This window comes from Stegodyphus dumicola, chromosome 1, assembly GCF_044657685.1.
Source record: "Stegodyphus dumicola isolate Sdum_Otavi_A_Nest chromosome 1, ASM4465768v1".
Taxonomy (NCBI): domain Eukaryota; kingdom Metazoa; phylum Arthropoda; class Arachnida; order Araneae; family Eresidae; genus Stegodyphus; species Stegodyphus dumicola.
The window spans coordinates 219553229-219566709 of NC_140768.1; the positions used below are offsets into that span (position 1 = coordinate 219553229).

Genomic DNA, 13481 nt, shown 5'->3' on the forward strand with positions numbered 1-13481 from the left:
AAATATTTTTCTCTTTACCAAATTAGTGAAGAAAATTACAGTTTCAAAATTTTAGATTACAATCTAACACCACAAAGAGTTTATCGCTACAGCTTCAAAAAGTTAAAAGCCTACTTTAAAAATTAAAAGAAGTACAATCAAAAGATTAAAAATATTAATCTTTTGATTATAATTAAAATGATAATAATTATAATTAAAAATTTAGTCTTGGTAAAAAAAATTCAGTTTAACTCATGAAAACTATTAAGGTCAACAGTTACGACAGGACTATTAATTTAAAAGTTAGTCCTTCAAAACGTTTAAAGATAAAATAATTAATTTAAAATGAGCTGAAGAAAATGGTGAAAAGCAGGTTTTCTATAATATTATCGTAAGTTTCAGATTATCATATTTTCTCGTAAATTAAGCCAGTTGGTTGTGTACACATTTATTTAAAAATAAAAATAAAAAGTATTTTTAAAATACAGTTAGACATAAATTTCAGTGGATCAGTTGTACACGAGGTTTTCTTACCCCTCAAGCGACTTTTGTTTTAACTTAAGGTACCACCTTTGATCAAAATTTGGGAAATTCACATTTTAGATGTATAAAAATATTGTTACTGACAGTTTTTGAACGTTTCAATCCAAATTTCTGAATAATACGTTTCATAAAAAGAAAGGATACATACATACTAATAAGGATTTCAAATTCCCATTTGTAGAAATGCTGAAAGTCAAAATATATTTTAAAACATAATTTACAGTTTTTACGGCTTCTCAAATATACAGTTTCACTGCAAATGAAAGTGATTCAAGTTATATAATTGTGACAGGTCTTTATCAGGACTAATTCATCACAGAATTATACGTTTTTGAAAGGTATCTTTGAAACGTATAGAGAATAAAATTTTAAATCTAAAGGAATTCACAATGCGGTTTAATCTATAAGGAACAACAAATCTCTAGCGGAGCGCGTAAACTTTCAGTTGCAGCTTTCCTTTTGGATAGTTAAGTATCTGTACTTTTTTTTCTACGGCCAGTTTTACTATCAGACATTAGCCAACAGCTAATTCATTCTAAGCGTGACTCCATTTTTAAACATTCTAGAAAGAAAGACTTGCGTGATTTGAAGTGAGAAAGAACACTAAAAGATGAAAATTAAAAATAACCGACTAGTTAAACAAACTAATTGACGCAACAGTTATTTGAATTTCTATAAACAGGGATCATATCCAGAATCGTGATCGGTTTAAGAATATAGATGGATCAGAAGTTTTGCTGTATTATATTAGTATTTCATTCATGTCACTTTAATACAGTAATGCTTAATCTTCCAGCCAAAGGTTTCACAGTTTGGATTATGTTGTACATAAATTTATAGCCATTATAGCAGATAATTAAGGAAAAGAGAAAGGAAAATTCAAATTATTTTTGATTTTAGCTTTCGGTGTATATTTTATCGTATTTACATGAAAGAAAGGGTATTGCACTTTGAAAGTGATTTCATAATAAATTAAGAAAATCGAATGGCCACTGTTTTGATTGAATTCGTACATGGAAGAAATAAAACGGAAAGAAAATCCCCTTTTTTTAAAAAAACATAAGCTTGTGTAAAAAAATATTTTGAAACATAAATTCAGACACATTTAATGCAATCACCAATTTTTTTTTTTTTTTTTTTTTTTTTTTTTTGCTCTGTAAGAAAAGAAGATACTCATTCTTAACTGTTAATTTAAAGAAATGATTAACAAATTAGGCTTGCATAACACTATTAAGATATAATGTTATGCATTGCTGCGAATTTGAGATAATATCTTTGTAAGGATCCTAAGTTTTACTAACGTTTATTTTATTTTAAATCTTTACTATCACTTCTTATTTTCTACTTCCGGCCAGAATTAAAAGCTTTAACTTATTTATGCAAATTTCTCTTGCTAACGCCAAGTACTTAAGTTGTGGCTTTTTGCCAAGCAAGAGAGAGGAAGGAGTTATTAGAAGCAGGCCGCTTGCCATAGTAGTTTTACTCGGTTGCTGGTTGCCTTCAAGGCCAGAGGTTTAATTCTCTTGATAATTTTAAACGTATCGAAGTTTTAGCAGCTCTCTGTACTACATACGGATTTTGTTAAATAACGGCCAGTCTTAAAGTTAGGCACTTGTATATTAATCCAAAGTAAGTTTTAGTTAAACTTTTAGTTAGTAGTTTTATATTCTTACGTTCAGACCACAAGTGGTTGGTCTCTGTATTCCGAAGTCCGGAAACCTCTGTAAAGATAGAAAAATAAAGGGTTTCGTATACCCTTCCTGTGTGTATTGTCTACTTCACAATTTATTGAACATAGCTTGAGTAAGCTCCCTGTTCCGAGTCAGGAGAGTTCATGTTTACAAGGCAAGTAAAGAGCAACACAAGTCCTGACAGTGGCGCCCGACGAAGAAGAATAACCATGGCCGAGTTTCAAGAAGAACCTGTGGTGCCTGCAGAAGGAGCTCAGAATCCAGAAATGCCAGCTGCCGCTCTGGAAGGATATGGGTACATCGTACAGACCATGCGCGCATCGATGAAACCAGAAGCAACATTTAATGGAAACTCATCGGTAACCAGTTTTTTTGAAAAATTGGATGACCACTTCATGCTGTATCCGGTCCATGAGTTCCAGAAAGTCACCTTAGCTACCAGCGCTTTGAGGGGCCAAGCGCTTAATTGGTTCAAATGTATAGGCAGAAGCCTCTTGGGTCAAGCGGGAAGTCCCACCTATACTTACGAAAATTTCAAAACTTCCTTAGTAAAAGCCTTCCCTGTCGTAAGAAATCGTTCCAAATTAGAAGCGGAACTCTTCAGCATATACCAGAAACGAATTGAAAATCTCTCAAGCTTTATTTTAAGAAAAATTCACGTCTTTAAACTCTTGTATGGAAGCCGTCCGGATCCTGAGATAATCCAAGTGATTTTGCCGAGGTTATTTCCCCAAGTACAAGACTTTATTGAATTAAGGAATCCGACTACACTGGAAAAGTTATTTGAGCTAGCAATCCAGTTTGAAAGTAGAAGAACGGCGGACATTGAAAGAAGACGCCAGTATGAGCAACGAAGCCAATTTGGTGCGCCAAGACCACAGCAAAGGCAAGAACACGGCTACGGAAGCAAATCGAATCAGTGGCAAGGAAACCTGAGTATCCAAAAACAACCGGCGAACGTCGACAGTTCAATAGTAAGCCAGAAAAAAGTCTGAAGGCCAGCGGAAAAAAAGGAAGGCATGGAAAGGAAGAAAGAAAATTTAAACTAAAACGGATTTCTGCTGACGGGAGGGGGCGAAAATCCGAAGGCTAAGAAAACCCCTCTTCCTTCAAGTTAAATACAGTTATTGTGAAAAATTTGACTCTTCCAAAGATTGAAGTTCTGGTGAACAACATCCCAGCCACCGCACTCCTGCATACAGGCGCGCAGTGTTCCTGTGTGGCAGAAGATTTTTTAGGAAGTATTTCCGTAGATACCGCATATATAATTCGGATAATACGACAGTGTTAGCTGCGCAGGGAGAAAGATGCAAATGCATAGGTAAAATACCATTATATATTCGTACCAAGGACGAGCAAGTAAAGATCATGTTTTTTATCGTAAAAAATTTACAAGCACATGTCATTTTAGGGATAGATTTTCTTTCAGAGGCAGAAGCAACGCTGGATTTTAACGAAGCGTCCCTTAAGCTGACGATGAAACCAGTTCGAGAAGAAAAAAGAGAACCAACGACTTTAAACCTCGACCACCTGCCTAAGGGAGAGCAACAAAAAATTCGACAAGTGGTAAGTGAATTTGCTTCGTTATTTAGTGATATTCCCGGATTTACTCAAGTTACTAACCATAGTATCGACACCGGAGATTCACTGTCAGTTCGCCACAAACCATATCGGTATTATAAGAATAAAGAAAAAATTATAGAGTGGCACATTCGAGATATGTTACGTAAAAAGATCATAACGCCCATCTCAAGTAGTTATGCTAGCCCGGTTGTGTTATGTAAGAAAAATAATGACTATCCGGTAACACATCCGAAAAGGTGGCGTTTTGCAATTGACTATCGTAAATTAAACTCCATGACTAAATATCCGGTATATCCGTTACCTATTATTGAAGAAATTCTAAGGAACATAACTTCTACCAAAGATATGACTACGTTAGACTTAACGACTGGTTATTTTCAAATAGGATTTAAACCGGAAGATGTGCCTAAGACTGCTTTTATAACCAAGTCTGGCACTTATGCATTTTTGCGTATGCCGTTTGGCCTTTCAGGGGCCCCGGCAACATTTCAGCGATGTATGGACATTGTGTTAAGACCTGTTCTTGGAAAGTCCACATTTATCTATTTAGACGATATCATTATTACTAGTGATAATCTCGACCAACATGTACAGGATTTAAGACAGGTGTTTTCTTTATTAAATGAGGCCGGTCTAAAAGTTAATGTCGAAAAGCGCAAATTTGCAGCCCCTGAATTACAAAACTTAGGTTACAAAATATCTCAGAAAGGAATCGAGACAGACGAATCAAAAGTAATCGCTGTGCAAAAGTATCCGCCGCCAAATACGGCGAAGAAGCTCTATTCTTTTCTAGGACTTTGTTCATATTATAGGTCCTTTATAAAAGATTTTGCAGCTATTGCTGAACCATTGTTAAAATTAAAAAGGAAAAAGGCAAGATTCTCGTGGACGGCCGAAGCCAATAGTGCTTTCGAAAAATTAAAGCAAGCATTAACGCAAGCCGCTGTTTTGAAATTTCCTGAAAACGATGAGAATTTAGAAATTTCAGCGGATGCTTCGGATTATGCGGTAGGAGCGGTACTTTCGCAAAATCAGCAGCCCGTGGTATTTTTTAATAGAAATTTAAATCAAACACAAATAAATTATTCCGCGACTGAGAGAGAGACACTTGCAGTTCTGTTAGCAGTGCAAAAGTTCCGAGTCTATTTTGGAAGGGCGCTAATAACAGTGTATTCTGATCATGCGGCGGTAACTAGATTGTACTCAGGGAAAAACTTATCCCCGAGGTTAATAAGATGGGCACTCAAGTTACAAGAGTATAATCTGGTAATCAAGCACACCCCCGGAAAGGAAAATATCGTAGCAGATTCCCTATCCAGAATAAAAATAGATGAAGAAGATAATACTGTAAAGGTGGCAATGCTTACAGCATGTACGATACATTCCCGAGAAACTGTAATAACCGAACTGGGTAAGGATCCTGAATTTAAAAACATTTATGAGTATGTAAAGGATCCTGAAAATTTTAGCCACCAAGATATTGTGGCGATAAGAAAGAGGGCGGCCCATTACGAACTAATAGATGATCTATTATTTTATACAAAAACTACGAATTCCAACTACGAATTTCGACCTGTTATCCCAGCTAGTCTTAGATTAAATATACTGCAGAAGTTACACGACTCCCCTTTAGCTTCTCATGCTGGTATTCGAAAAACCACCCAACGCGTACGCGAAGCAGTTTATTTTCCTGAGCTGCAAAAGTTAATAAGGGCGTATGTCCAGTCTTGCCCAACATGTCAAGAGGTTAATTATATTAATTTCCGTCCGGCCGGGTTTCTAAATAGCATTAAATCGGAATTTCCAAATGAAATAATTGGCATCCATTTATTGGGCCCTTTCCCAAAAAGTCAGTTAAATGAAAGTCGGTATCTCCTTGTTATGGTTGATCATTTTAGTAAGTGGACCAAAATTGTTCCCTTAAAACGAGCCTCCGCGAAATTAGTTACTGATTCTATTTTAAATAAATATATTTTAAAAAGAAAAGTTATATCGGATAATGGTCCTCAATTTGTAAGTAATATATTTGAAGACATGTGCCAAAAACTGGGCATACGTCATTTAAAAATGGTCCCGTATCGGCCGCAATCAAATATAGCGGAACGGGTCAATAGAAATATAGTGAAAATTATCCGTAGTTATGTTAAAAAGTTTCATAAAAGCTGGGATAACTATGTCAATGAATTAGCTTTCGCCCTTAGGACCGCAAAACATGATACGACGGGCAAAACTCCTGCTGAGTTATTTTTAGGCAGAAAGATTAAAACGCCGTTAGATAAGTTATTTTATATTCAACAAAGAGCCCCAGAATTTAAAATGGGCGATATAGAAAAATTAATTAAAGAAGCAAAAAAGAACACTGAAGTAGCACAGAGAAAACAGAAGAAGAAGAAGAAGAAGATTAGGGCATTCCCCGTACCGAGAACTCAATCTCATTGCTGGGTCCACTCCCCCTTTGGGCACGTCGTGATGGTTCAACCTCCACTATTACCCTCCAGGAGAGCAGCGCACCACCTGGGGACGCACCCCAGGCAGCACCGGTCGTCTAATGCTCCTACCAGTCACTTGGGCGAGCCCGTCGCAGCGGGACATTACCCAGCGACCCCGGGGAAGAACCCCGGGTTACTAGTACCACGCCGCGCTAGGACGTGCTAGACTCCGGGGCCGGCCAATAAGTGACCTTTCCCAGAGCCTTCAGAACCACCAAGTTCATAAATTTTATACCCCCGTGGCCGAGACTGCCTAGGTACAGATCCTAACCAGTAGCTTCGCAGAGTTCTCTGCGTCGACCCCCGGGGGAGAGAGAAAACAGAAGCTTTATTATGATATGAAACGACGGGGAGTAACTTATAAAGTAGGGGATGAAGTGTTAAAAATTAAGCATTCATTTTCTTCAGCACCAGGAGATAAAACCGCCAAATTTTATCCACGATTTGAAGGACCATATGTCATAGAAAAAGTAACTCAGGCTGTAGTGTTGTTAAAAGCCAGGAATGGTGAAACCTGCACCGCAAACATTGACCAGATAAAACCATTTTATAATCGTAATAAAATGCCAATATTTCAAGATCTTTTGCAGGATCCGGCACGGCAGGCACAAGCTCCAGAGGTGGAACAACGACAATCACAAAGGGAAGCCATGAGTAGACAGGAGCAATTGAAAAGAAAGTTTCCCCGTTGGAAAACTGAAGGTAACAAGAAAAAGAAGCCGTTCCATCGACCAGAAAAGAGAGGGCACGACCACCCCCAGAATGAAGAAGGGAGAAGTACGACGAATGTAAAGAGAGCCAGGAGAAATGACAGCAACTATAACCCGGCTCCAAAACGGAAGATCTACCCATCGGATAGGAGTCTACGCAGCAATTGTCGACGAATTGATGAAGGAAGACCAGCTGCACATGCAAAGAAGCAAGAAAAATTTGAACAGCCAGCAACGAGATCCAAGCAGGAACGAGAGAGAGTTGTCCCGGTTCCGCCAAGACCAGCTGCCATCAAACGGCCGATACCATAGGCAGAGGCTAAAAAGAAGGTCTTCAAGGGTGACCGAACTGGAAGGAAAAGAAAGCTCATGGAGGAAGGAACCGAAGGGCGAACCCGCACAAGAAGGAAGATAAACCAGACCGTAGTCTTCGCTACCTTCCAGGACTGGAGAGAAAAAAGGATGTCTGAATATCACAAAGATAAGTAAAACTTTATGTTACTTTGAATCCTTAAGTTAATTTTTCATTCTTACTGCAAGTTACAGAATTCAAGAAGTTTTACCTCATGTGAGGCCTACCTTTATCGCCAAAAAGGCGAGAAATGAGTTGTTACCTATTTTGGTATTATGTTTTTCAATTACTCGCGAGTAAAACTAAAATTAATATATAATAGGAATGTGTAAATACTTGAATATAAGGTGTGTTCTGAGGTCTTGTTATGTTGAATTTTAACACGTTAGTGTTTTGATTGCAGGCGGTAGTCTTGAACACTTGTACATAGACACGCTCGTGTTTGGTGTTTTCCTTTACAACACATGTCAGAGAGCACGGGGAGATAATTAAATAACGTCATGAATGAAATAAGAATTTTAAAAGAGAAATATGAGTATTTATGTTACTTGCCATTTAATTGTGTAACATTTCATTAAACTAGTTTTCCTTCCAGATCTCTGGAAGGAACCAGATTTCAACTAAGAAACTCCTGTTTATAGATGCAGTACAGATGAAAAATCTTGTCCATGGAGTTGATAATGTAAAAACGACTTTTTTTTAAATTTCTAGTTTCTAGTGAGAAATGTTTGTAAAAGATTGACCTCGCGTTAGATTCTAGAGCTAAAAGTTTTCAACAAGGTCGTTTTAGACCTCAGTTTCAAACTAATTAACTCTGGCGGGAAGTATGTAAGGATCCTAAGTTTTACTAACGTTTATTTTATTTTAAATCTTTACTATCACTTCTTATTTTCTACTTCCGGCCAGAATTAAAAGCTTTAACTTATTTATGCAAATTTGTCTTGCTAACGCTAAGTACTTAAGCTGTGGCTTTTTGCCAAGCAAGAGAGAGGAAGGAGTGATTAGGAGCAGGCCGCTTGCCATAGCAGTTTTACTCGGTTGCTGGTTGCCTTCAAGGCCAGAGGTTTAATCCTCTTGATAATTTTAAACGTATCGTAGTTTTAGCAGTTCTCTGTACTACATACGGATTTTGTTAAATAACAGCCAGTCTTAAAGTTAGGCACTTGTATATTAATCCAAAGTTAGTTTTAGTTAAAGTTTTAGTTAGTAGTTTTATATTCTTACGTTCAGACCACAAGTGGTTGGTCTCTGTATCCCGAAGTCCGAAAACCTCTGTAAAGATAGAAAAATAAAGGGTTTCGTATACCCTTCCTGTGTGTATTGTCTACTTCACAATTTATTGAACATAGCTTGAGTAAGCTCCCTGTTCCGTGTCAGGACAGTTCATGTTTACAAAGCAAGTAAAGAGAGAGGTTTAGTTCTGATATCTTTTTAGATATCAGGATGAGAAAGATTGGACTGATACTGGGTTAATCAGAAAGAAGTTCCGGTTTGCCCAACAGATAGAGTTATGCTTGTTTTGTTATTCTTCTATCAATCTTAATTATTATCTTAATTAATAATTTGTTTCTTTTGAGATTTCGCAATTGACACTTTTAGGTTATTACAAAAGCAAAACAGAATGCATGGGCATAATTTGTTAAAAAAATTTCGTTCTGGTGGCTTGTCACTTGAAGACGTCTGTTCCGGCTGTTCTTTTGAAGTTCGTGACGACAAAATTAAAGCCATAATTGAATCGAATCGTCATATAACTGTACGAGAGATAGCAAAAAGATTACATGTGTCACACGTAACAATTCAAAACAATATAAGGTGTCTTGTACTCTTTAAAAAGCTCGATTTATGGATTTCGCATGAATTGAAAGAAATTCATTTAACGCTACGAATCAATATTTGCGAAACGCATTTAAAACATAATGCAGTCGACCCTCTTCTGAAATGAAATATTAATTGGTGATGAAATATGAATCATCATATTAATAAAAATGATCATCGTCCAAGCATGATGAGTTAGCACAAATCATTTAAGCTAAATTGCATCAGAAAAAGGTCTGGTGGGATTGCAAAGGTGTTGTGTATTTTGAGCTGCTTCCAAGCAACAAACAAACGATTTGCTCAGATGTTACTGCCAAAAATTCATGAAATAGTAGAAAGCAATCAAAGAGAAAAGACCAGAATTGTCAAATCTCAAAGAAATCGTGTTCCACCAGGACAATGCGACGCCTCATACATCTATAGTAACATGTACGAAATTATTGGCGCTTGGTCATAAAGTGATCCCTTGTATAGCCACAACCTTGCATTTTCGGATATCTTTTATTTTAAAATGTGCAAGACTTCTTAAATGGCAAAAATTTCAATAATAACGATGATCTCAAACTACACATGATGAATGTTTTGCTGGATAAAGACCAGAAGTTCTAGAAGCGCGGAATCGTGAAGATACCAGAAGGATCATCAAATAGAATGAATGATATTTCATTGATTAAAATTCAGTTTTATATAGAAAAGATTGATTTTTATTTCCTACTAAAACCCGAATTACTTTCTTGCTTACCCATTATTTTCTAATCTAACTAGTAGTTCCTTCTTAAATCTAAATAGTAATGTTCTTCTAGCTAACGTTCAGTATATTTTAGGTGGGTTCTAAAATTTGAATCTGTGGAGATTCAACAGGGAAGTACGAAAACATTTACGTGGAAGAAATGCAAGATCATCTACAGAAAAGTAGCTACTTTTTATTTTCAAAAATTATCTTCGCTTCCATATTTTCTAGAATTTTGTATCAAGCGCTAGCGTTTAAGTATGTAAACAAGTCATTCACATAAATGCAGCGATATGTCTCTCCTTCATTTATGTATTTTACAGCTACACAGTCAAGTGTGCTGTGTAGCAGCGTTAATTGTGGTCTCTTTCGTCCTTAAGCCATTTCGAAGTTGATTAGGCCTAATGGCTTGTTTAAAGCAGATATTGATCCTTACATGTAAAATAGTCGTCCCTATGGAGATCACCCAATTTGCATATTCAAATATTTGCGCTTAATCATCTGCTTTTATTTAAAATGCTTCCGTGTCAACGTTGAAAATTAATGTTTAGACACTCAAATGTAAAATGGCCAAGAACTTCTCATGGATGCTTAATTAGGATTCGACGTTGCGCTGTTAAAGGGGCATCAGCTTTCTATACTAGCTTCCGGGAATCAACTTTACAGATTTATAGATTAAATACGGAAATTAAGAACATACTTTAACAATTACTTCTTTAAAACATGAATGCGCAGGAAAGAGTTAAATATTATTACAACTCATTTAGCAAATACCTGGCAAAATCACTAACAGGTATAAGAAATAGAAGTAAACTTTTGTTAAAATTCGATTTGCACCCCCCCCCCCCCAGATTGCATTAAAATTAATGGAAGGTTAGCAAATGAAACATTCATTTGCGGTTTTGCAGCTGAAGATGATGGTTCGGTAAAACCATCGAAACTAGTCCTGTGAAAATTTTGTAAATATAACGCTGATTTTTGTTGTTTGACTTCTGAATTAATGTTTTGGGAAGTTCTACTTTTTTCTTCACGGTGTGGATAGTGTAGTAATTTAGAAAGCAATATAATTAAATCTAATAATGCTGATAAAGTTATTTATCCTTTTTTTACCCATGTTTCCAAGACCATATCCAGCTTTTCAACACAATAATACAAAACTTAAATTTTTGCTGAAAATGTATGTTATCTAAAACCAGTCTTCTCTAAAAGCTACAGGTGCGTCGATATGGAAAGAATAAACAACTGCTTTCAGTTACTATGGAAACCTTGATAGTAGGAATGCGTCAGGCATAAAGTTTAAGAACTTCCAATTTGTAGCTTGAAAGTGGAAACTGCATTTCGTGGCCATGTAACAAAAAAAAAAAAAAAAAAAAAAATTTCTTTGTGTATAGTTTTATTTTTCGAAGAAAATTCTACTGCTATTTCAGTACTTAGTAAATTGATTTATCTATGAAATTTGAAGCACTAAAAGTTTCGTTTGTCACATTTTCTTCACGGGTTCACATTGTTTTGATTTGGCATCTTCGTGAATTTTCTTCTCTTCAGATCTTTTATAGAAGATATAAAAGAATCATACACTTTTATAGAAAATTCCATAATTATTTAGAAAAGCGCAGTTCTGTTTAAAGTACAACCTTAATTATATTACGTATTCTTTCATTCAGTCATCAGAGTTTTAGTTATAAGAAAGTTTTACTTGTATGACAAAATGCCAGATTGGAATTAAAATGAAAAGCTGATTTTAACATTGTAAAATATGGTATTTTTGTAAAGACAGTGACATAATCTAACTTTAAAATGAAGATAACCAAATATTATTTTTCTAAATATAAATTAAAGTAAGGGAAGATGAAACACTTAAGGCTCCTTTATTGAAGAACTGTATTTTGTAATATTTTGTGGTATTATAAAATACAATTCTTTAAAAATATGACATTAAAAATACAGTTCTTAAAAGTTATAAAATAATATGCACATGTATTAAAGTATAATGAAATATTAAACATTTTTTTCTGAAGTTTTTCCTTTCTTGTATATTTTATATCCATGCATACTTCCCGCTTTGTTTTTGTGAATATATCATAGTATACCTGCATACCTTCCTTCTTACAGTAAAATTGATGGCGGTTTCCCTTTTGTTTTTGCAATAAGAGCCGAAATAAAACATTAACCTTTTTTTCTGCAAGTTTTGGTTTCTCATGTATTTGATATCTGTATTACTTCCCGCTTTGGTTTTTGTGAATTTTAAACCAAGCATTTCGTAGAATAACGGCATTATGAATTATCTCCATTCTTGCAGTAAAATTAATAGTGCTTTTCCTTTTGTTATTTGCAACAAGAGCCAAAGAAGTGCTGTTTGATTATTTAGTGAATTACTACTAAAAATATAATTTCATTTTTTTAGTAAAATTATCAATATAAGTATCAGTTTTTTTGTCTGGCTAAGAGCGCGAAAAACGAAATAACACATTTTTCTTGAAACCATAAAAAACTTGGTAAATTTGACAAATATAATATTTACAGAGATTAATTACCACATTATTCATACATCTAGATTAAAGGTCACATTCCACCTCGCTTTACTCCAATGGTTCTAGATAATACTATTTTGTATTGCTTAGATTTAAATATGAAATTCTTTAGGTAAATACACTATACCAAAATGCTGAAAGACATGAGGTTGGTTGAATATTGACTGTTAATGAAATTTTAAATTGGAATCAATTTAACAAGAGATTAATGAATAAGTTGATAACAATTTTTGAAGGAATATTTCTTAAACGTAAGATATGCACTTTTCCTCAAGTGCACATCTTTCACAAACATGTTATCAAGAATCAGGTATAATTTAATATCAGAAAGATTGTGAATTTCAAAAGCTTGTGAGAGAATTTAATAATATATTTTTAAAAGAGTCATTTTTAATGTTATCATAACACTTTTCTTGTCGTTCAGTATTATGAAAAATTTTAATTTACATGATTTGTTAAACCCTTAACGCACAAAATTATAAAAGTAAGTAATGTGTAATCGTAATTTGCAATACTTCTCTTCCCACAGAAATATTGAGTAATTTCACTTTCAGTTGGGTTGTAGTTTTAATTTCTGTGGTTTATGCGTGTAATATCACACAGTTCCAAATCAGATTCATTCATACAATGCTGTAATCAGGAAAATAGTAAAAAATAAAGAAGTGTTATTACTTACCGCTCTCTATAGCGAAAGGACACTTGGGATTATCAAAAGGAAATATCTGTAGATTTCCTTGACAGTTTAAAATCATACTTCTCCTGAAAGAGATAAAACAATAAGAAAGTATAAGGTTTTATGATAAATTCATTCCGATTCTCATATACGACATATATAAAGATGACTTCAGATTTCATGGACTCTGAACTGAATATGTTTAAAAAATGATGAAGCACATGTTATTGACTTTGAATTATGCTGCGTACGTAAGTTTAATATTGCAAAGCAAAAGAATAAGATGGTCATAAAAACTTCACTGATATATGATCCCCTAGTGGCCTATCCACTCAGCCAATCGAAACAAATTTCAGGTATTGTTATTTGAAGGTATACATACAC

General features: G+C 34.9%; 1 protein-coding gene across 6 annotated transcripts in view; it reads right to left on the reverse strand.

The window, feature by feature from the left end:
- The window catches only part of LOC118179667 (glutamate-gated chloride channel-like), a 683063-nt gene that overhangs the window by 45864 nt on the left and 623718 nt on the right, over nucleotides 1–13481 (reverse strand). For all 6 annotated transcript variants that reach the window (XM_085825825.1, XM_085825798.1, XM_085825832.1 and 3 more), the window contains one exon: nucleotides 13101–13183. In XM_085825825.1, the coding sequence (XP_085681951.1) occupies nucleotides 13101–13183 (83 nt within the window). The remainder of the gene's footprint in view (nucleotides 1–13100; nucleotides 13184–13481) is intronic.